This window comes from Crocodylus porosus, unplaced genomic scaffold (assembly GCF_001723895.1).
Source record: "Crocodylus porosus isolate Cpor-Errol unplaced genomic scaffold, CroPor_comp1, whole genome shotgun sequence".
Lineage (NCBI taxonomy): Eukaryota > Metazoa > Chordata > Crocodylia > Crocodylidae > Crocodylus > Crocodylus porosus.
This window is the reverse complement of record NW_017728948.1, coordinates 55625735-55650486: the sequence shown is the minus strand read 5'-3', so window position 1 is coordinate 55650486 and position 24752 is coordinate 55625735. Positions and strand designations below refer to the sequence as shown.

Genomic DNA, 24752 nt, shown 5'->3' with positions numbered 1-24752 from the left:
CCTATGTGACAGTCAGGAATCTGTTGAGGACAGTAAATAATATTAATTTGGCTGCCATTTCAGAGCTGTAGTAAATTTTCAGAACTCAGCCAAGATTGGTTCCTCCTACTTGCTCTCCCTGAGTATTTATCTAAATAATCTTTTCGGGAATGGAGACAGCATAAGGCGCCCAGCAACTAGTCTTTTTTTTCATTTTAGTTCATATCTCTAATGTACAAGTGTCAACGTGCTAAATAGCTTGATTAACAGCCAAAGGGATTTTGTTTATCATGGTTTCCAAAGATTTTGGTTTTGCTGACCTTTTGTTTTGATGCGAGATGCATGAGCTCCATCAAAGCCCTAACATTTGTTTTAAAAGAGACTAACTGAATCAGGCTTGGCTTCTGTCAAGCACATGGCTTGCATTCAGCTTGTGTGCATGTGCCCACGGTCTCTCACTTTTTCTCTCTCTCATGTTGTTTCATCTTTGCCTCGCTCAGATTTTTCTTTCCATGACACATGAACTTTATCAGTTATCAAAGTTACGTCAAAAGTTTCTGCTTGAGAAGCAAGCATCTTTCAAGACATTTGAGATTTGCAAGATGTGCAGTTTATCTTGGAGGAGATGGTTGCTTGCATTGAAGTGAGCTAGAAAGCTGATTGTTTTGAAATGATTTACCTTTGATGATAACATTTTTGATTGCTCATCTGTCTCAATTCCTACAGATCTCCTGTTCCCCATTGACATCACTTTAGTCAAGCGAGAGCATGACTTTCTGGATAGAGATGCTATTGAGGCCTTATGCAGGTAGGTGGAAAAAATAGTTTATGTTTCAAAATAGAGTACTTTAACATGGAGCTATGAGCAACCTCATCTGAACTGTGTTAGTTAACCGTTCATTTGAGACCTTTTTATTATCTAGCTTGGGCAATAGATATTTATGTTTATAAAATCAACTAAAACATGTTTGGAAACTGTAACAAAAACTTCACAAGAACTACTAGTAGACCATCTCTGTGGTCATATGAATTTTGCTTGTTCTGTTTACTTTTGCTATTTCTTCAGGAATTATTAAGACATAGTAGAATCAGAACTACACTGACTAAAACTATTTTAACAGAGCTGCAGCCTGGGTTCCTTCACAGAAATAATTTTCTTTGAGCTCAGTTAGCCAAGCCAAGTAGTTACTCTCTTACAGTTACTACACAAGTAATATTTCTGACATCAGTGGGACAGCTCATGCCAGTAACTGATCATCAATACGAATGAAGCATTAAGGTTTCCCTGTTGTAAAATAGGGTGTTCTCTGTGCTGCTACACTGAATACAATTCCATCCTCCAATGTAAGATTCCCCAACCTGGCAAGGACCTCCACCAAACAAACCTTAACCCTCCCCACTTTATCTTTCATATCTTCTAGCTAGACATGAGTAAATCCAATTTTTTTTTTACCTTTCCCTTCACTGTGGAGGTTCCACATTACTATCTAAATAACAGCTCCTATGATTCCATATGTGCAATGTCAGCAGCCTTCAGAGAATTAAAATCATATCCTGAAGAAGTTTGTAATTTTGTAGCAGTTCTTATTATACCACTGATGAATTTTGATGAGAAAAGCGGAGGGTAATCACAGAATATTAGGTAGTCCAGAACTTTCTAAACCAATGGTTTCTAATCTGTAGTTTGCAGGACATATGCTGTCCACTGTACCTTTTAACATTGCTGCCAACCAGTAAAAATGAAAAAATGAAAATTGAGGTTGACAGCAAAGGGTGGTGTTTGCCCGATAGTATTGCTCATGGGCCAGTGAAGATTTTAAAGTTGAAGTGCAAAAAAGGAAAGAGAAACTCCTTTCATATTATCATATTTTATCCCTGGGTATAAAAATAAATCATATTAATGAATGCATCATGTTCATGATCCTGTATTGCACTCGAGACACGAAGTAAAACTTGATGCATCTGATTGCCCATTTGTATGCTCTGGAATCTGTAGAGTTATTAAACAGAATGCAAAGCAAAAATGTTGGGTTCCCAGAAGTGTAGTCTTTCCTTGCCAGGATTTAACCAAATATAGTCAAGCCAGTGTATTTTGGCTTCATTACCCTCCTGCCTTAGCATTACTTTAACTTCGATTTGTAATTCAGAAACGTGGCCGAGTGTCTGTTACTGAATGAAGGCAAAAATATTTCCTATATTATGTTATGGTATTCACTTTTAATGTGACCCCTAAAGTAAAATACTACTTTTACACTGTCATCAGCCTTGAGGAAAATTTGCATGTCTCTGGGGAATGGAATCTGACCACACAGTCTTATGATCAAAGTCGGTCAGTCAAGAAGGTGTAGAGTTCTTGTGAAAGTAGTAAGGGTTCTAGATGTCTGGCTATTGTTAAATAGCCTAATCGTTTTAGGGTCAAGTTGGAACATACAAAGCAATTTAAACATTAGTGCAGGGTATTCCGTTATATAAGGACCAAGACCCTAATGTGCTGTTTTGAAGTCCTTGTAGTTAATCAGGCAGTGTTGTACTAGTGAAGAACACTTTGATTTTAATTTTAAACTTCTGAGGATATCTTCAGCTCTCACCTCAAAATGAAATCAGAACAACTCCAGGGGCCAACTCTGAGACCCAAATTTAGCCTGAGATCCTGTTGCTCCATATCAAGGGATCACTAAATTATTTCTTGCTTTTGGATCTCTTTGCATTCTCTTGGTTAAATTTTTAAAAGTTAATTAAGTAAATTTAGCTGAGCTACCCCTATGTAATGCCATTTAGAATAAATGAGTTTTGCTGTTTCTTCCTGTTTCTTTTGTTTATTTTGACTGATGTTACAGATACTCTTTACACTTTATAATGATTATTTTGGAAAGGGCTCACAGTTGCTGTCACAAAGTCTTGGCTGAAATCTTGCTAGTTGGGAATTCTTTTGCATTTTCAGCAGAGTTCTCTCTTAACACCCTGATGCATTTGGTGGTAACAAAGTAATGAGAACTCAGTGTGATTTTTTTTTTTTTTTTTTTTTCTGCCCTCTGATAAGAATATAACTTTTCCATGTCAATTAGTGCTCTACTGCAACCCTGTTTGCCTTTTTTCAACAAGTTGCAATTTAGAGACGAAAGACATGAAATTGAAAACTGATCAGAATGCTTGATTGATTTTGTTTTAAAACATCTGCAGCATTTCAGAAATCTTGCCTAGAAAACGCATACACAATCTAATAAACCATTGATCTATAATGCAAGAAAAACAGTGAAATGTCATGGCAAACCAGTTGTGGAAATGTGATTAGCCTGTTAATTACTGGGGATACTGACTACATAATGTTCAGATGCAACTAGGTCATGAAGCGCAGTAATCTACAAGACTGTTGTCAATGAAGTACAAATTTCATAACAGACTACCACATTTTATGCATTTCTGAGCAACCACTACACATAGGCAGAGGAGGCCAAACATCCTAACACTTCCATCTCAGTGTTTCCCAATCTTTTGATACCTGGGGCACACTTTATTTCCAAATTTAAAATTGGTGACATATCACTCATTGGTCCAAGGATCCAGTCCACAGACCCCATCTCACTTTGCTGAGTTGGCTCAGCCAGGACCCTATCCAGCCCATTTTTCACAGCACACTGCTACCACCATGGCACACCCTTTGGGAATCACTTTTCTAGCCAGCTAGAAAATATCTTTACACAGCTAATAACTGCAGGGCACAAAACTTCTGAGATCAATGATCTGTGCATAGCACCGCAGCACAAATAAAAGTTTTGTCATTAAGGGCTCCTATAGATATATGGGGAGCCTGCTTCAATGGTCTGGAAATCCAGCGTGTCGGAGCACAGAAATTGATGTGCTCCAGCAGGTTTTTGTGTTGTATATCAGTGTCCCTGTGCTGAAAAAATGGCAGCGGGGCACTTTGAAATAAAACAGGTTCAGTGAGGTTTAGTTCAAAGCACCCCACCACCATTTTTTCAGCATGGGGATACTGATGCACATGATGTGCAGGTGCTTTTAATTAGTGTGGCTTGCTAATTAAAGCTCCTGGCACTGCATTCCAGGGCACATGTAAAAATGCCCTAAGTGACTACTTAATAAGCATGAACTAAAGAAAACCAAACATAGAAAATAAATAAAAATGTTCTCTTTGTAGTATTTAACAACTTTTCTTCATGACCTGCATTTTAAACAGCCTAGGAGCTATATGTAGCTCCTGATCCAAGGTTTGCCATAGGCATAGCTGGACAAGAGAGATGGATCAGTTACTTAATCTTTTAGCCCAGTTGACTATAGCATACCAGCTTAAGTAGAGTTTTCTGCTCTTATGAGATTTTGGTTTGGAGTGAGCCTGCCTCCATTGCAAGCTGAAACATGACCCAGTAAATGGCAGACAGGTAGTATAAATACACCCTCAAAGCTGGCAGAGATTCATCATTGAGATATGGGCATCAAGCACAAAAATCCTGTTAAGCATGCAATATTAATGGCCAGGAACCACTAACTTAATATAGAAGAGTGGTCCCTATTTTGCTGTCATTTACACCATTCAGAGGTATAACTGGCAGCAGAGTTTGCCCTAATAGCAAGGAGCTATCAAAGGGTTGGGCTTTCAGTTCCCTTGGGTAGCTTCTAAAATCTCAGCCTGGATTTTAAAATTAAATCTGAAATTAAATTGTAGCATTATTCAAAATGAGATTTTTATTTTAAAGAAGGCATATCTAATGCACTAGGTTGTCGACACTTTTTTTTTCTTTCTGTGTCTGGCCAAATTTTAAAGCCAGGGAGAGTAATCGCATTTCGTAGTAGAGACTTGCCAAAGCTTCACAGGTAAAACTCCAAGCAGACAGCCTGGAGTTGAGCAGGACTTTCCCTACACTTGGGACTTTTGACTGTTACAGGCCAAGTTGGAGTTGGATACTAAAACTGAAGGCAAGACAACTGATTCTGATACGTTGTGGCTGCTTACAGAAGTGTTTTTTTAAAAAGTGCTGTTCTTTAAACTCAGGCACTCCCATGCTGGGCCCAGCACATGTCCAAAAGAGACATCATATTAGTTGGACCTGGCTTGCCCAACATCTGTATAGATCGGACGCTTCAGTGAGACTTTTTTGATGCTTTTATCTAATAGCTGATTGAATCAGCTATTAGATAAAAACGCCAAAAAAGCCCTGCTGAAGCACCCGATCTATACAGATGCTGGGGAGCTGGGTAGAACTAATGCACTGCTTCTTCCAGTAAAGATTGGGTTTTGGGGGTTTTTTAACATCTGCAATGAGCCTATAGTGCCACCCCCCTTCCACACATCTGTGCTAAAATGACAAGGAGGAGAAAGCTGCCTGATTAGAATGAGAAGGAGATAAAAACAGGATCTACATATGTGGAATTGAGGGAAGGAGCTGTAGTGTTTTGAGACAAGGATGTTGAGCAGAGATATGTACCTAGAACTGTAATCCTGCAGAGGGAGAGGGAAACTTAGATTCAGAGTTTAGATAGGGGAAGGCCATTGCTTGCTGAGCAAAGACTGGGAGTAGGATGGGGAGGAGACTGGACTGAGAGCAGAAGGGCCTTGATTCAGAGGGCACAGAATACAAGTGGTCAAGCTGGTGGAGGCAAGAATGAGTAAATGGACTGTGCTTACTAGACCATGTGTTTCTCCAGCATCTGAAACTACAATTTCCAAGTCTCTCTGTACCTCTGCTGGCAGGGGCACAGCTGGAGGGAGGCAGAGGTGGTCCATTCCGATTTTTGTCTCAGACCCCTGTGGTGCTAATCCACAGAGGGTGACCACTCACTATTCCTAGCAGTTACTCCAGCAGCTGAAATGACAGACATTTGTGTGGTGGGTTTGCAGGTCCTGCTCATGAATCATGGGGGTGCCACCACGTACAGACAAGAAGGAATTTGTTTTTCAGGGGGTTTTCTTTTCCTTAACTAAGACAGTAGCAAACATTATATACAAAGGACATTATTAAGGTCACAGAGGTAAGTACTCAAATTTCAGGACATTTAATAAGCTTGCCTGCGTAAGCAAGGTCCAACTAATTTGGCTCAATTTTATGATATAATCTTTAATTAAATAATCACAGAATATATTTTCCACCCTGCACTAGACTTGATTCAGGAATGTGTGTTGAAGGAGGCAGTTGTCTATAGGTTCTCTGATTCCTTCACTGCAGATATGGAGTGAATGGGACTTGGGGTTCCAGGAAAGGAATAAATTGTCTTCCTGTTTAAGGTTGCTGAATGCTGCTCAGAAGAATTCAAGTCTATGCCTGCATCTGCCACAATCTTCTGCAGTGTTCAGCAAGTAATATAAAATCTGGTTTTCATAGATGGTCCCTGCTTTGGATGCATAGGTTGATAGGAAATATATAGTCTTTGGTTTTTATATAATATCTAAGACATATTACCTTGATGTGAGGACTTTTTGAGTCAAAGATGACACCTGGTTACAGGTCTGAATGACAGGATGACAATGACATTGTCCGCATTTATCCAGGTAAAGGGATGCAAGACAGAAGATTACAAACTCTTGTAGCCACTTTGATCTTGAGCTGATATCCATGAGAAGATGTTACAAAGATTTCCAAAGACTAGTTTGGACAGGAGACAGGTCCAGAGATGCCGATCTGTTAGAAATGGTAGTTGAACTTAATTAGGGAATGACATTGCTCAAGGGTAAGGCACAGTGTTGAAAAGAAGAATTGTGAGTGAAGAGAGAAATAAATGCTGTCAATTGTTAATTAAGTGAGCACTGTTTAACCTGTGCATTGAATGAGGTGGAGTGCTGTGAACATGCAGTGTATGATCATGCTGTTAAAAACTGTATCCCCTTTTACGTGTGCATTACAATACGCAGAGTTTCATTAAGGCAACCTTAATTCTGGTGTATCTGGGTTTTTGTTTTGTTTTTTGGGGGGTTTGTTTGGTTGGTTGGTTGGTTTTTTGAATGCCCAATTTCAGCTTTAATAACATTCTCTTTGTTCAGTTCTTCTGCTCAAGGATATATAAACTATTATTTAGTGAGACTATTCACAGAGTAAGGCACTGTTCCACTTGCATAAAGGTTTCGGTATCTAATCTGTTGTAGATTGGATAGATATTAAATGAAATGTCCAAACCTGAGACAGTCTCTACAGAGCATCTACAGTTTTTCCAGAGGAAACTGGTTGTGTCATGAAAACATGTCAGATCTGTAACAGAATTTTTACATGGCTGGTTGTTCTTGTAATTGATCTAGTTCATAAGCAGCTGATCTTGACTTGTATTCACATTCATTTTTGTTAAATGTGGGTTGGCCTTTTGCTATCTTTTCTTATAGGGATCCCTTTGGAAACAGTCTCTACGCTTATCTCTCACAGCTGTCCCAGGGCTTTATTTTAAATAGGAGGCTACAATATAATCTTTATGAAATCAAAGACGCCCTTATCAGGCTGGCTTTATATATGTTTTCTCTGCCAGATCAAAGTGGTGGGGCAGTTAAATGCAATAAAGCTGGAAGTAGATAAAAACCTGCCATGGAGATTTAGCAGCAGCTTTTTCCTGTACAAAAGCCCCAATACTGTATTAAAAAATTATTATATGAAACTTAACTGAAGCACAGGTTTGTATGCAGAGGGTTAGGGCTAAGGAGTTTAAAACTGAAGTCTTAATTAAACCAGCAGTAACCTGTACTCCACCAGGAGACATTACCGTAAAGTGTGGTCTAATGTCATCCATGAGATTTCAGGTGTTCTTTTGTGAAAGGTTTGTAGTTTGATTTAGGAATTTAAATATTTTAAAGGTAAAGGAAGAGGTTCTCTAAATTTGTAGGGACCCACACACACTCCCCCCACAGTGGGCAGCCCCCACTGCCTGGCAGCAGCAGCAGGTGGGGAGGTCAGGACGCTGGTGCAAAGCACAAGCATGTCTCCAACCAGTGCTGCGTGGGGGGAGGGAGCAGAGCTTGCCTTATCACCAGGGCTCTGCTCCCCGCACCTGCAGCTCCAGCTCCCCAACTCCCAGCTGCACAGGTCCCTGTGCTCTGCCAAGTGTGGAGGGAGCCCAGCCCCCACTTCCCTGCTGAGTCTAGAATGGGGCTTCCTCTCTGCGAGTGTGGCACTGCAGGCACACGGCACATGGCATAGGGCCCTAGGGAAGCAGCTGCCCCAGCAGCCAGTCGGCAACCAGGGAGAGGGGTCTTCCTGTGATCGATTTTGTGCTGCTGGCATTTCCGGGCCGGTGCAGTCGGCTGCAACAGAAACCACCCCCCGCGGTCAGTGCAATCAGCTTCTCTTGGCACCCCTACTCCCCAGCCGGCACTTTCAGGGGGGCACCACTGCTCTTGCCTGCCCTCCCTGCCTGTCACCCAAGCAGGAAACGCTGCTGTCAGGGGGTGCACGTGTACCCCCTACACATTACCACTGGCAGCATCCCACAGGGCCCATAGTGATGGGGAGAAGCAGGGGGAAGAGTCCCCCTCTGGGGCCAGGCCTCTCACAAAGCCCAGCTCCCCACCCCATGGTGGCAGGGGGAGGAAGAAGGAGAAGGGCTCCCCCAGCATTGAACAGGGCCCCACTCCTGACCCTGCAGTGGTGAGCCCTGTGTGCCAGGATTCCTCCAGACTCTGAGGGAGTGCTGGGGCCTGGCCATGACCCCCTCCTCAGCTGAGCTTCCCTGCAAAAGGGAGAGCTGCTCTAGCACCTCCAGGCTGCTGGCTTGAGCCACTGCAGGCATGTGCCTGCATTTCCTGAATAGAAAGGGAGCATCTATCCACTTGGAAACTGATTCACACTCTGCAGGGTAGACTAACCTGCAAAGATTGTATCAGTTCAGGCTCAAGCTCTTTGAATGTCTGTCCCTAGCCTAGGAGTTGAAAGTGAATGATTCTGCCCCAGTGAATCAGTGGCCCTATTTGCCAACTAAGTATGGCCAGGTGGCTTGGCAAGTACTGCAGGCTTATGCAATATCCATTGAATTGCATGTAGGCAGTGGATCAGTTGTCTGTGAGAGAGCATTGCGTAGACAGGCACATATAATACCTTGAAGTATGCAATATAACAGTAAAAAGTGCATTCACTGGCAGCCTGGTTAGTTATAGCTGCTGTACTGTTACCCAGCAATTGTGGGGGTGGAGGGGGGGTGTATTTTATTTTGTTTTCTTGGAGCAGCATTCTTAGATATGAAAGAAACTGTACAGTTATGAGAGGAGGAACACAGTCTGAGCCTTTTTTTCCCTTTCCTTTTTTAAACAGATTAGTGGAGTTGTCCTGGGGCTGTATTGAAAATAATTCTATTACACAGCACAAGAACAAAATAGGCACCTGATGTGTGGAAAATTAGTTTTCCTCTTTGAGGTTTTTTTGGCTCATAGGGCAAAAAATTAAAGCAACAGCAGGCTGTATCTCTCACACACAGATTCAAAGGAAAAGCACTTTCTTTGTACCTGACTCTCAGTATGTCAGGGTAATATGTTTGATGTTAAATAATAACTTTTAGCAATTCTTAATTTAAAGTCACTTCCAGCAGTGGTTTCCTTAAGGTCTTCTGAGTGCTCATACTTGCCTCAGATTCGGGGAAGGTTGGTACACGTTCTTCTACCCCCACCTTTCTCAAAACAAAAGTCAGCTCAAGCAGTGGTTTAATAATTAAGCACAATAAGTGCTAATTGAGGCTCCCCTTGTGGCTATCTGTATGCAAAAGAGTTTGGAGATAGCCTTCACAAAAGCCTTTTAATTGACATTAGCCAATGTCACAAGTCACAGGCCCGTACTTCATGTTGTGTTTCTTCCTTTCACAGGCGCTTAAATACGTTAAACAAATGTGCAGTGATGAAGCTAGAAATCAGTCCACACAGAAAAAGGGTAAGTATTGTTTAACGCCCTATATTATAAGCCAGTAATAAAGATTGGCTTGTTGTTCACATAATCTACCTGAATGCAAGCTCCCTGGGCAAGACCTGGCATTTTCATAGCAGCAAAGGACTCCTTAAACTTGCCCTTTTTTTTTTTTTTTCTTTTTCATAGAGTAAGGATAGCAGAGTCTGACCCCGTACGTTTAAAAAAAAAAAAAAAAAATTATTTGTGCAGCTAAAATTTTACACGCTCTGGGCTCAGTTATGAAAGATGCCAAGCACTCTCAACTGCTATTGTCATGATACTGGGTTTGCTGACATGATGCACTGTCTTGTTTTCAAACATGATTATGATGACTAGAGGTAGCTGACATGATCCTGACCAGTTTGTACTTAAAGCATGCTCAGTGTCATCTGGGCTAACTTGAGTCTTTTCAGCCACACTGGGATACTGCACAATTTTCTAATGTAAACAACTCAGTGGGAGTTTCTTGGTCTTTCAAAAAGGAGGCCTAGCAGTTTGCAAGATTGGGCTTATTCTTTCTTTGTTTTTAATGTTTAAAATACTAATCAGAAGTAATGCAAAGCCTCAACTAACCCTTAAAATAGCTTAATTTCCCTATCATTGTTACAATGCAGCTTGTAGAATTTCTTTGTGGTTTACCAACAATTTCTTCATTGTAAAGTAAGCAATGGACTCAGTAAAATAGGATTTAGGAAAAGCTCAGTTGTGCTTGCTTGGTTTTCAGTTGCAAAGTAAAAATAAAGGTGGTAAGACTGTAAAAATGTTGTAAACCTAACAAGGTTCCTGGCAAAGGTAGTATGACAAAGTTCCTGTCCAAAGTTTTAGTCATTTCTCTGCAGTCCCCCTTGAAAAACTGGCTAGCAGTCTAAAAGCATGTCGGCATGCTGAGAAGGCACAGCAGTAGATCCAAGTCTGAAAAGTCAACAGTAGTCAATGATGTCCCCCTGAAAGGGCAATTGCAGATAAAGATGACTAAAGGTATGGAGTACAATGCTTAACAAAAATGCATACAAAAGCCCTAAGGTCATTCACTAGCTCTACGTTTTTCCCCCTCTATCAGTTACTGCTGTGTAGCAACCAGGATCCTTCTGAGATATCATATATACAAAGCGTGTGTGTCTCTTTTTTAAATAAATAAATAAAAGGTGGAGCAGGGACATAGATCATAGGATTGTAGTTTTACAACTGCCCAAAGATTCCTATTTCTCAAGATCAGGTCTCTCTGGTTTCTTAACGGCAGAATGAGCAATATTTTTATTAGAGATGGGCCCACCTCCAACTTTGGATCAGAAGCCAGAATTCTTCAGTTTGGATCACAGGTTTTGGTTTGGACACATTTCTGGTTTTCAGTCAAGTGTTCCAGTATGTGGAATTATTGTGACTAAATTCTGGTTTTTTGACTTTACTGAGTTCAAAAATGACTCTGGAACCTTGTTTTCAGCAGGAAAATTACATGTTGCTTAAAAAAGAAGTGTGGAAGTGACTGCATCTGAACATTGTTTTCTCTGCTTCTACCTTGCCACTGGATCATGTAGCACCAGTGTGGCTGCTCTCACTGTCAGCTATATATGATTTGCTAGTACACACTTTAATTAATAGGCAAACCTCTGTGTGTTTTTCTGTGATACTGCATTAGGTTGCAGTATCAGGACAGTAGAGAAAATGACACGCTGCACTGTCTGCTTCAGATGTCTTTGATTACACATATACATTATGTCATTGTGTCTTTGATTATGTACATAAGTACTTTGTTTTACTTTTGTCCTTACATTGTAAGGTCTCTTAATAAGACTATTGAAGAAGCTGGAACTAGAAATATTGATTTGAGTATACAGGAATGGAACACTTAAAATAATAAATTTATCATCTGCCAACGAGTTAATTATTATTGTACTCCTGTTCTACAAATTGCTGATTTGGGGTGTTTTTAGGAGGGTGCTTATTTATTTCTTTGTTTGTTTTTAAGTTAGTTCCATTTAATTTAAAATGGTTTGTGGCACACACTGGAGGCACAATGGTTTGTGGCACATGCTGCAGGCTTGGCAAACTAAACTTGTCTTTTGCAATTTCCTGAGTATGAAAAAAGGTGGATTCTGCATTTGTGTGGCATATTTTTAAAATAGTTCCTTTGAGTTCTGTCCTTCCAGTCTATGTCGCACACTGTTTTCCATGTAAATGGAAGGGACGTGTGTTGGTCCTGGAAGATCAAGTACCTGCGAATATCAAATTTTAAAAGGATGAGGCATAAGTGACATATGTTGAAACGTGCTCCCAGGCACTGCCCAGACACCAGGTATAATCAGTGGAGACGTTACTTGCAGTTTACTCATTTTATACACTGTCAGTTGGATTTTGCTGCTCAGCATTTTTGAAGTAATGTTAAAATTGCCTAGAGCTAGTCTGAAGTAGAAACTTCACAGGACATTCTTTAAAAAGTAAGTTGCTGAGTTATAGGGGGAGGAAAGGACCAGGTAGGAGCCTGGGGCCAGTAAACTGTGGCTGTGCAATAGTTTTTCTTGCTATCTGATTAGTCACAGTTAGAAAAAACGCTTAAACTTCAAGGGTGGGTAAGGAATTAAGCTACTACAACTCAAAATGTTTGAAAAGCATCTCTTTAATTGTAAAAGGGAATATAAACACAGAGCTACTGTCAACAGAGAGTAACACTGGAGAGAATCCAGAGGAAGCCCTGCCCCTCACTGACTCCAGTTTAAAATTTTATGCATGCCAGGAATTTCCACTGATCTCAAGGGTATCCACTGTGACCAATTAATTAAAACCTATGGATACTGGGGTTTGTAGAAAAGAGCAACTTAAGGCAGATTATATTATTTGCTCTGTCTTCATTATGTCAGTTAGACAGCTTCCTTTTTAATGAACTGAAACGTAGTTTCTTTTTTGTTTTTAACTTTAAAAATATATATTACGTGTTATCTTTAACCATGATTTGGCTTTAAGGTTCAATCTTGCTCCCTTTGAAGTCAATGACTCTTGAGATCAACTTCAGCAAAAGATCAGATAATTATTTAAATATAATGCCTCCTAAAGTCATTTAACCATTAACTCTACTGGGTTGCGGTCGGTTATACCTGATAGACCCTTTCTCTTCTTCCAGAGTGAAGATTCCGATGAAGATGAGCCTTGTGCAATAAGCGGGAAATGGACTTTTCAAAGGGACAGCAAGAGGTGGTCCAGGCTGGAGGAGTTTGACGTTTTTCCTCCAAAACAGGATTTGAATACCCCCTCCCCAGAAGCTCATTCCCTGACCAATGCGGCTAGCCACGAAAGCGTCCTGACAGACCTCAGCGAGCGCCAAGAGGTGGCTTCTATTCACAGCGTCAGCAGCACCAGCAGCCACCAGCCACCCCCACAAAGTGAGACAGCTACTACTAGAACAAACTCTGTTGCCAGCGTTTGTTCATCAAGCAATTTCATAGCAAATGATGACTCCTTCAGCAGCCTGCCCTCGCCTAAGGAGCTGTCTAGCTTCAGCTTCAGCACGAAAGCCAATGAAAAGAATGCCAAGTCCAAAACAAAGAGCCTGTTAAAGAGGATGGAGAGTCTGAAAATCAAGAGCTCTCACCATGGGAAAAAAGCCCCTTCAAAGCTTGGTCTTATTATCAGCGGGCCCATCCTGCAAGAGGGCATGGATGAAGACAAGCTGAAACAGCTTAACTGTGTAGAGATTTCTGCTGTCAATGGCAATCACATCAACATACCCATGGTACGAAAAAGGAGCGTCTCCAATTCCACCCAGACCAGCAGTAGCAGCAGTCAGTCGGAGACAAGCAGCGCTGTCAGCACACCGAGTCCTGTTACAAGAACACGCAGCCTCAGTGCATATAATAAGAGGGTAGGCATGTACCTGGAAGGTTTCGACCCATTCAACCAGTCGACGTTCAGTGATGTTATGGAACAGAACTTTAAGAACAGGGGAAGCTTTGCAGAAGACACTGTTTTTTTTATTCCTGAAGACCATAAGCCTGGCACCTTTCCCAAAGCCCTCTCCAATGGTAATTTCTCCCCATCAGATGGCAACGCTTCTGTGAACTGGAGAACTGGGAGTTTTCATGGACATGGCCATCTTACCCTTAGGAGAGAAAACAGTGAGGACAGCTCCAAGGAACTGGGCATTGGGAAAAGGCGCAACTCTTCCAGCTCTGTGGGCAGTCGCATTAGCATTTATGACAATGTACCAGGTTCAATACTGTATTCCAGTGCAGGTGATCTGGCTGACCTTGAAAATGAAGACCTCTTCCCAGAACTGGATGACATCCTTTATCACGTGAAAGGGATGCAGAGAATAGTAAACCAGTGGTCAGAAAAGTTCTCGGATGAAGGGGACTCTGATTCAGCACTAGATTCAATTTCCCCATGCCCTTCCTCTCCAAAGCAGATTCACCTTGATGTGAACAATGACCGAACAACACCCAGTGACCTTGACAGTACAGGAAATTCATTAAACGAAACAGAGGAGCCCTCAGGACTGCAGGACAGAAGGGACTCTGGCGTAGGAGCATCACTAACACGGTCCAACAGGTCAGTTCTTTGGGTTCTCTCACTAGTACCAGTTAAAGCCTTAGCCTGGCAGAAGCTGGGAGAAGGAAAAATAAGTGACTTTTACAAATCATTTGGAAAAATTATGGCTGGGAGTAACTTTATTTTTTTTTAACTTTTAAACTAGAGATGTTCCTAAGCCACTGTAAAATAATGAACTTATTTGTGTAGTGTGCCAGCCACCACTGAAATGGAACCTTCTGTGCACTGCAGAGTTATTTCCCCCAGATGCATTAAAGCGGTTTTCAGAATCACTTTTTGAACTGAAAACAGTGTAGGGGAGGAGCACAGAATGTCATGATCCAATCTATGCATTATCCAGGATGCAGATGTTTGGGCACCTGCTCTTCCAAATTGCCTGTGCTCTGTTCTGTAACAGTAAAAAGTCAAATCCTTGATTTTTATAACTTGATTTATAATCCTTGATTTTAAAACACGTCGCTTCTAGCAGCCCAGTCCCCTTAATAATATGCTGAGCCATTAATTCCATATGAACAAAGAAGAAAGTATGTTACTTCACTCACTACAGTGCCATGGGGTTTTCTTAGGGCTGCCAGAGTTGTCTCAGTTGGCTTTGAGTTCTCAGGTGGTATGGCCATGCTGTGTCTGTGCTACAGATAGCAGTCAGCTGGGATCTGGCTTCATGGGGTGCTTGCAGACGTTTAAAAAAAAGAAAAAAAAAATCCCCCAAAATGGTGCTTTACTTTAAACTTGGCACGTTCCTGTGCCGAGTGCTTACGTGCCCAGAAGAGGCAGCGCGTTAGTTCAACCCAGCTCTGCAGCATCTGTAAAGATTGGGCGCTTTAGTGGGGGGGGTCTTGGTGCTGTTATCTAATAGCTGATTGAATCAGCTTTAGCTAAAAGCACCAAAAAGCCCCACTGAAGTTCCCGATCTTTACAGACACCACAGAGCTGGGTCAAAAGCTGCTACTTCCAGAAGGGCTGTACATGAATTCATTTAAAACCCTTTGAGAACTTCCGAGAGTGCAAATTGTGGTAGTTAATGCCATGATGCTGATTTACACCAGGCTTGCACTCCCATGTAGTCTCTGGGTATTTTATATTAGGTATACTGGATTAGAAGCTCCTAACCTGGGGTGGGCAATTATTTTGACTGGAGGGCCACTTAATGAGTTTGGGGGACCTGCTGAGGGTCACATCCATCTCTGTTGCTCTCTCTCTCCTCTTGTTCTCTTTCTCTCTCTTTCTCCATTCCCTCCCTCTAGAATCTGGCTGAAGCTGCAGTTTGCCAGGAGACCTGATGCTCAGCTGTGCACCCTGGCAGGAGCTCCTGCTGTGGCAGGCAGGCTGCAGAGTCAGAACTTGCCCCAGTGTCACAGCTGACACTGAACACCCACCCAGCATAGCAACAACTCTTGCCTGGGTCTACAGCTGACCCTCAGGGCTCCTGGTGAACTGCAGCTTTGTCCATGTTCTGGAGAGAGGGAGGAGGGAGAGAGAAGACAAGAGAAGAGATAAGAGAGAGACGCTGCCACCCTCCCAGTGCACTAGCAGCTTCTGTCTGGTTCAGAGCTGACACTGTTGGCAGGGTGGGCAGTGTTTCATCTGTGGATGCTGGTAGGGATAGGTTTTGCATCCAAGCTTCTGAACCTGCCAACAGAGTCCACAGCTGATGTCACTTCCTACCTGCTGTGGTAGAAGCCCTACCTGGGTCCACAGCTGATGCCTGATGCTGCTGGGCAGAAGCAGTCCTGCCCACCCTCCTAGCACCACATGGCAGCTGGAGTCGCCTCCTGCCCACAGGTCAGATCCAGTGAGTTGGAAGCTGTCCACCTGTGGACTGGGTTGAATCTGCTGTTGTATCTGCCATCAGGCTGTATTCTGCCCACCCATGTCCTAATCTTGTATGTTAGGGAAATCTCAGAACAGAATGGATGTTACCATGCTGTTTATCAGAACAGTGTTCTGAAACACCACTGCAAACCTCTAGACCATTAGAGATCACCCTTTTGCTGTGTTTTCCACCTGTAACTTCCAAACAATAAATTGCTCGTTATGTTCCTTTCCTTCCTGGCAGGCACAGACTGAGATGGCACAGCTTTCAGAGCTCCCACCGACCCAGTTTGAGCTCAGCATCCTTACAGATTAACTGCCAGTCTGTGGCACAGATGAACCTGCTGCAGAAATACTCACTCTTGAAGTTAACTGCCCTCCTGGAGAGGTACACGCCTTCCAATAAGCATGGCTTCAGCTGGTAAGCAATTAATACCCTAATTAGCAGTCACCTAACCATTCAACCCCTCAGGGACTGGCCACTCAATGAGAGAATTCAGGAAACCTTTAACTAACTTCCCCGTTCCTCATCACTTGCAGCTACACCAATTACTACCTCATCCAGCCATGTCCTTGCAATGTCTTTAGCATCTCAGGATATGAAAATCATCAGTTCTTTGTATCATTTTAATTTGGTTGGCTTCATATGCATATTACTTGGGAGGCACAGAGCCACATAGAATGTATTTCAGGGCACATGCTAGTAAAGCATGGACTGTTTGTCTATGATGGGAGAAGTCTAGCTGGGATTCCCAATAAAAAAGACTAGAGATGCATTAAAACAATTTGTCTTTAGTAGGATGTACCTCTCTACATCTGAAAAAATAGTAGAAAAGATTTCTCCGTCTTTAAATTATTCTTAATATTTCATGACACAATTGTATTTCGTATTTACTGTAAAATAAGCTTCTTTATAATAGTGTTTTTCTTTCGTTTAAATAATTTTTAAACATAAAATCAATGCAATTTAGTGTTTTTTAAAAACAAAGGATAAAAAAGATCTTCTAAATTGGAAACACTAGTAAGATTCTTGTAGCCAACAGTATTGAGCATTTGCTACACATGTAGTGTCTTTTGTCAGATGGCATAAAACAGAAACCCTCTGTTTCCTTATCTGTCAGTGCAACTTAAGAAACCAAAAGGTGCAATAAAATTTTTCTCCCCTTCGTTCTCTTCCCTGCCACTCATCTGCCTCCTCCCTTCCCCAGGACTTGTAGTAAGTATTTCACTCCAGCATCAAAGTGCCTCCTATTCAAAGGCTGTTATTATGTGAGCCGTTCTAAATACAGAAGTTGTTTGTTCTGAAGGACAGAAATAAGTATTGACCGGTTATCCGTGCATGCTTCAGATTCTCGATGGGCATCGTAATGTGTTTTTTCACATTCCATTGCCGTGTTTTACAACAAAGCAAGTATTATTCACATGTATATCAATAATGCTTAACTACATGGAAATACAAATTGATTCTCTTTATTTTCTGTGGGCTGGATTAGGCATAAACACAATACATTGTCTGTTTATTTGCACTGTACATTGGACTATTTAAAAGGGTCTTCCCAATTTCTAGGACTGCTATATTCTGCTAGGCTTTGTATCCTGTGTTAACTTTCTCTTTCATTAACTAAATGATCTCAGCAGTTTCAGATTCCAAAGGGTTTTTTCCCTTCTTTGAGAAGAAAACAATACTAAAAATCTGAGTTTAAATAATTCTTTTTCAGTTTTAGTAGTTTTTTCCTCTGAATAAAAGCAAGTAGGATGGCTGAACCTTTACTAAAACTATGTGTGCACTGGCATGTTTGTGAGGGGGTTGGGGGGCTCAAAAGCAGGGGGGTCCCTCAAAGAGGTCATTTAAAAGAACTGAAGTTTCTAGCTGACAGACTCTAATGCATTACATCAGTTTCCTGCTGTGGCACATACTGGTGGGTGGTGGGCCTGGTCTGAGGGCTCTATAGAACAAGTGGTTGACATACAAAAAGTTCATTGTTCACATGCCCATCTTTACTGAGACCTAAAGAAGCTATGCCGTAAGAGGTTGTTGACCACAGGATTTATTTTGGCTCTTAGGCCAACCTGGCCTCTGCAGTTTTGCCCCCTCATTTACGTCATACTCATGTTGCTAGACTAGCAGTGCATGTTAGCACTTGTAATCAATCTGTAGACCCTTCCGGATACTAAGCTTTTTCCTTGTAGGGGAGCTTTATTTCCCACCTTTTGGAATAGATTAGAGAATTTATTATTTCACAGCCTCTCCTAATGTTAATTCTATTAAGTGTTTCTGTTTCACATATATTTATAGTGCATCTTACAGCTGCTGGAATCCAAAACGCAGGAGGGAGCATGTATGTGTGAGCCAAGGATACTGTCCTAATGCCTAAGATTTCTGTCCTTCATTCCTGCTGTTTTAACCAGGGCTGTACCAAAGTTTATGAAAAGGATAAAAGTACCAGATTATAAAGATCGGAATGTGTTTGGAGTTCCACTGCAAATTAATGTCCAGCGTATGGGACAGCCTCTTCCACAGAGCATTCAACAAGCCATGCGGTATCTCCGCAACCATTGCCTGGATCAGGTCAGTTTCATTTCACTGCCTTTGCACTGTAATCTCACCCGTTAAAACTTTGTTATTAATTATTTGTCACTCTCAAGTTAAATCAGAAGCCCTTACTTGTGTCTTACTTTTACGTGCTCTAGCAGTATTCTTACTGAAGTTGATGAGAATTTTTCCTGAGTAAGAACTGCAGGGTTTGGAGCAAGCAAAGACTGAGGGATCTGCAATATAGTTAAAGATGTCCCTGCTAGATTTAATATGCGTGCTTTGGGATTTTTGTTTTTAATCTGTAAACACATGTAGGTTGGGCTGTTCAGGAAATCTGGAGTCAAGTCAAGAATCCAAGCTTTGCGCCAAATGAATGAGAACTCAGTAGACAGCGTTAACTATGAAGGACAATCTGCTTATGATGTGGCGGACATGTTAAAGCAGTACTTCCGTGATCTTCCAGAACCACTCATGACCAACAAACTCTCAGAGACCTTCTTGCAAATTTACCAGTGTAAGTCTTGATTTCTCACGTTAAGTAGAAAATCAGACATGGATTTCAAAGAAATATGTGTCTTCCTGATCATTCTTATAAATGTCTAATATGTAAAGCTAAGGCTGAACTGCCAAATATTCTTCCACAGACAAGCAAGCTGCGTGATGATTTTGGAGATGAATGGCATTATTACTATCCTGCTTTTTCTCTCCTTTTTTTGAAGCATCCACTCACTGTCTGTCATTTGCCTCTTGCAAATACCTGGTTAGCAGAGTCTTTGGCTTCAGTAAAAATTGAAGTTCATTCCAAAATTACTGAAATTCTTTATAACATATCTGGCCAAATTTGCAACACGCTTTAATCATGTTTTAGTTAATGGTCAACAACCACTTCTGAAATGTTTTATCATTCCCACTTCAGTAACTCTCACCCCTCTGCGTAGTTGGTTAGAAGGAAAGAAGGGATGATTGGCAAAATTAAATGTTTTGATGGCTCAATTGTCAGAGCTTCTAGAAAGAAATGACAAATCTCTCTAGAACTGCAGATTCACATCCCAAGAGGGACGTTTCCCTTTATTTCTGCTGACTAAATTGAAGTCTGTACAGATTGCTGTACATTGCTTGGTCCCTTTTACTGGCTACAAAACAGAGGCTTAAATTTATTTACTGCAGATTCCCCTTACAAGGCTCATCTCTATGAAACATTTACTGCTGAGCTGCCTAATTAGTTACACATGTGCCCCTATTAGGGTACATGAAACTAATAAACTCCAGAGCAGGAGTTGTTTTGTGCACAGCAGCATGTGTGTGTAGGTGCTGCCTGGCTGGTATGGGGCACAAGGGTGCTTCAGTGCAGGGACTGCCTGCTGGCTCACCCCATACTGAAACACCCTTATGCCCCAGCTAGCCCTTCCACAGCATACTGTGCCCAGTTGGAGCAGCTCTGGACTGCTGTCAGCCAGGGCTGCTCTGACCAGGCTTAGTGTGCTGCTCACAAATAAACTCCAGAGTAATAAGCATGGAGTCTATTCATGCATATTAATTGCGCATGTAGGCATGCCTACACCACAGCCCACCCCCCACCCCCCCCACATGTTGCCAGATTAGAAACTGTAGGAAAATCCCAGTTTATGCAGTAAGTAAAAATAGGTAAATGGCTTTAGAATCCCTTGATGTCCTCTGGTGGCGAAACCAATACACACAAACCATGCTTCCTTGTACTCACAGGCTCCAAGGCAGTACAACTTCAGCTGTGCTGTGCAGTGAAGTACTGTTCATTCTGTCCATCTGAATTCCTGTGGTGATAGCCAAGTGTCTTACATCACCTAGCACCTTTCCAAAAGCCTTCCTGGGGGAATTCCACCACACTGAATGCATGTCTAGAAAAAACTTAACGATGATGCAGTCAGCCTGTGTGTGTGTGTGTGTGTGTGTGTGTGTGTGTGTGTGTGTGTGTTCACATGGGGATTTCTAGCAGAGTGCAGGTGTGAGAAGGGAATGGCATGTCTTCCTTGCCTCAGGCTTTTACCGCCTCCTTGCACATTGAATACCTGTGCTGCAGAGATGCTTCAAGATGCTTAATGCCAAAGGTTTAAAGCAGTGCTGCAAAAAACTAGTGCTTTTCCCCCTCTATCCACAGGGGCAGGAGCTGTACTGATCTATACCTTCTGCTCATAAAGGATAGCTTGGGCTCGAAGTTTAAGCTACTCTCCATAGACAGCAAAGAGTTGTCAGAAGTGACTGTAAATTTTGCTTCAGTGTTTACAGCTAGAATTCACCTTCCCTTTGTTCTTATGTACCATACTATGCACTGGCTCTAGCTTTGCTTGGGTTAGTAAACCTCTTGAGCTTACTGAAGATAAAAGATGATATGTGTGTATGAAGACAGGTATTTTACAACACTTTTGTAAAAATTTCCCTTGTATCCTTACAACTGGGACCTAAGCCCAAAGCAATCACAACTGAAAGCAGTGTGAGAATTATATACTAGATATTCAGCCAAGTCTTCCTTCAGCATGTTTTTGTGGTGCTAATGACAGCATTAGTGCCTGATGATGATTCAGATCCTCAAGTTGTCTTTAAAGTGGCTCATTGGCATTTGCTTTATGTGAAATAGAGGCTGGTCTGGGTTATTTCATTATTTGTCCCTTTCAGTTTTTATTTTATTTTTTTAAAAAAGGACAAGTCAGAATTTCCCAATGGAGGTGTTTGTTGTCAGTAACCATGGAGCTGTTTAATGGCACGGGGCCGTACTGCTGTGACTTTCTTTTTCCACTGTATGTCTTAGAAAGAGCTTTTCAATAAGGCAGACCTATGTGTTTGGCGAAGCATTTTTCTGTATATTTTACTACCAATTTATTTATTTATTTAATTGTTATAGCTTTGTTAATTGCATTTCCCTTACAAACTTTTTCAGTCTTAAGAATTTTTTTTTCTTTTGCTGGAGTCTTAAGTTGGCTAGACTTTCTGTTCGCTAATTTACCACCTATGTCCATCCAAGTCAGACTTCTGCCGTTAACAGTCCTTCTAGCAGGAATGGGTAGTTCTTCGAATTAAATTCTAAAATTAAGTCTGGAGTAAGCACAACTCTTTTTTTCACTCAAGTTTTTCTCCAGGCAGGAAATAACTGAGGGTAGTTAAGCTGGTGGCAATAAGAAGGGGGGAAAAATCCTTCATGTTACCTATGAATGGTATGTATCCTAAAAGAAATCACTTCAAACTAGAGTAAAAAATGTGAAGCCAGAGTTTACTTTGGGAAGTATTCATGCTGCGTGTGTGGAAAATCAATGAGCTGATGAGAGAATTGCTAATATTATGCAGATGTGCCGAAGGATCAGCGTCTCCAGGCTATTAAGGCTGCCATTATGCTTCTACCCGATGAGAACAGGGAGGTCCTACAGATTCTACTTTATTTCCTGAGTGATGTCACAGCTGCAGTGAAAGAAAACCAAATGACGCCAACAAACCTTGCTGTGTGTTTAGCACCCTCCCTCTTCCACTTAAATACTCTCAAGAGAGAGAATTCTTCTCCAAGGTACGCCTACAAAAATATAGAAGGATGTAGCTTTGAACTGCTGTTCCTGTGCTACTGTTTTTGGTTTATGGTAGGCACTGGGATTCTACTATTAGCAGATAATAAAGAGTGCAGGGAAGGAATTTATTTCAGCTGTCTTAGAAAACTTAGAAGCATTAGGTTGAAAATAAACATTGTATCCCCAGTCTTTGTTCTCTGTTACAGAGTTGTTACAAATACAGACACCTCTGCAAAAAGGTAGATGGTATAGGCACAGCCTCAGTAAAGACATCAGTAGCATTTTGCAATAGAGCAATCTTACCATGATCGAGAGCTTATGTAAAGACATCAGGACATTCTGCAATCATGTTGCATTCTTACCAAACTGCAACAAGAGTTGTCATCTTCTCCATTCACTAATTCTGAACGTTTCATATTCCCACCCTCCCCCACCCCCTTGCATAGGGTGATGCAGCGGAAGCCCAGCCTGGGCAAACCTGATCAGAAAGATTTAAATGAAAACCTGGCTGCTACCCAGGGACTGGCCCATATGATTGCTGAGTGCAAGAAGCTTTTCCAGGTGAGATGATTGTCTGTGAAACATAGTGCCATTGGTACAGCATTGAGTTGAAAGAATTTTGCAAAACAAAATGGACACCTGCTCATCTCTAGAAAACCAAGTATATTTTACTTTGGATTATATAATTAGAGTAAAAGTACATTTTAAAATCCATATGTATATACATATTTGTGCTTATGTGTATATTTTAGCAGGGGTAGGCAGCAAGGATTGTCGCTTCCGAGGGCCAGATTCTGTTCCACCTCGTTCAAGTCCCTGAAAATCCATATTACATCTACTTTTGTAACACCATCAACTGATCCATAAGACCTGAATCAAAAAGTGCCAAGGAAAAGGAAGACCCACCTACCTTTTTGTACTAAGAGGTTTTTTCCAGGGCCTTGAACAAGGTGGAATACATAAGAACCTGAGTCCACCTGCATGCTTAACAAATGGAATAGAATCTGATCCCAAATGTCCAAAAATCTATGAGACTTGATCCTGCCTCTTGGGTCACATTTTCAAATGTTTCACTAGTGATCATGACCAAGAACCTGTATGAGAATTCCAGCTTCTATTTAATAAAAGGCAAGATGCTGTGTTAGGAATTGAGGATTTAAGTCAAACAGCAAAGAGCACAGGACTTGTGCTAAAATCTCAGGAATTAGCAAAGCAGGGCAAAGAGCAGGAAGAGGGCAGGCTTTGGAGTGTGGAACTGTGGACAGGAAGCAGAGGTCAAAGGCTTTGTAACCACTGGGACTATATCCATACCGTCACCTGCGTGGAACTTGGGATTCCTTCAGTGTTAGCATTCCTCTATTGTCTGCAAATAGAGAAGAACCTACTGCAAAGATGTGACTCATCTCCCTCTGCTGGCCAGTCTATACAGAGGATGACAACCTAATACCGCTGACTATGCAGTTAGTTCAAGTGGACTCAGGTCTGTGCTGGGGAGCTATTATTTCAAACCCTGCTGACAAGAGATCCAATCAGTATGCTTCTGTGTGACAGAATTTGTTTTCACTACTTGCATTTTTAAAAATCAGGGAAGTTGCATCTAAAAAACCATTACAAGAACAGTATTCAGGTAGCACCATCAAGCACTCAAAGTTTGGAAAGTCAGAAACATGTAAGTTAACATAGCTATAATTCACAGCATCTTGCTTGTGTATGCATACAATATGATATCGTCTTTGAATTACAGGAGCCAATACTATTTATTTTTACATAACCCTGCCCTATTCAGCGCAGATGAGAGCGTATGTCAGGATTGCATAGAAAAGGAAGCAGATTTCAAGAGTGGAAAGTTCCATGGCTTAAAGCAGGCAAAAGCCACCCTGGAGACCTGGATTCATGTCTTTACCAATCTCTTCATGATGCCAGGCAAATACCTTATGCCAGAATTTAATGGGTGGTCACCATGGACATGTTTACATGTGCTTTGGGGGGTGGGGGCAATTAATTAGAACAGCTCCAAGAGCCACACTAATTAAGGTGCCCAGAGCATCTCTTGTATCGGTGTCCCACACTTAAAATTGGCAGCTGAGGTGCTTTATCTAAAGCTCACCAAACAACAGCGGGGACTTTTCAGTAGGAATATCGTTATTTAGCATTAGTCAACTGCTGGTCAAAAATAACTGGGGGTGCCAGCAGGGATGGAGCCCCCTCCCCATCTGGGCCCACTCCCCCCTTCCCTCCTGCTGCTTGGGGTCCAGGCCCACTCCCCTGCTCCCCACCACAGCAGTGGGGGGAGGGGAGGAGTGGGCCTGGGCCTGATGTGGGTGAGGACCAGGCCCAAGGGTGGAGAGAAGCCAGCCTGCCGTAGTGCGGTGGGGGGCGGGGAGCAGTGGGTCCGGCTGACGCGGTGGTGGTGGTGGGAGGACAGAAGGAGCAGCCTCAGGGCTGACACGGGAGGAGGAGTGGTGGAGGAGTGGGCCTACCCCCGCTGCTGCCAAGCCA

General features: G+C 41.9%; 1 protein-coding gene across 4 annotated transcripts in view; it reads left to right on the top strand.

Annotated features, from left to right (window-relative positions):
- Positions 1-24752, top strand: part of DLC1 (DLC1 Rho GTPase activating protein) — a 408242-nt gene that overhangs the window by 376168 nt on the left and 7322 nt on the right. For all 4 annotated transcript variants that reach the window (XM_019552800.1, XM_019552797.1, XM_019552801.1 and 1 more), the window contains 8 exons: positions 706-787; positions 9761-9824; positions 12955-14378; positions 16435-16611; positions 18600-18759; positions 19042-19240; positions 22042-22255; positions 22700-22814. In XM_019552800.1, the coding sequence (XP_019408345.1) occupies positions 706-787; positions 9761-9824; positions 12955-14378; positions 16435-16611; positions 18600-18759; positions 19042-19240; positions 22042-22255; positions 22700-22814 (2435 nt within the window). The remainder of the gene's footprint in view (positions 1-705; positions 788-9760; positions 9825-12954; positions 14379-16434; positions 16612-18599; positions 18760-19041; positions 19241-22041; positions 22256-22699; positions 22815-24752) is intronic.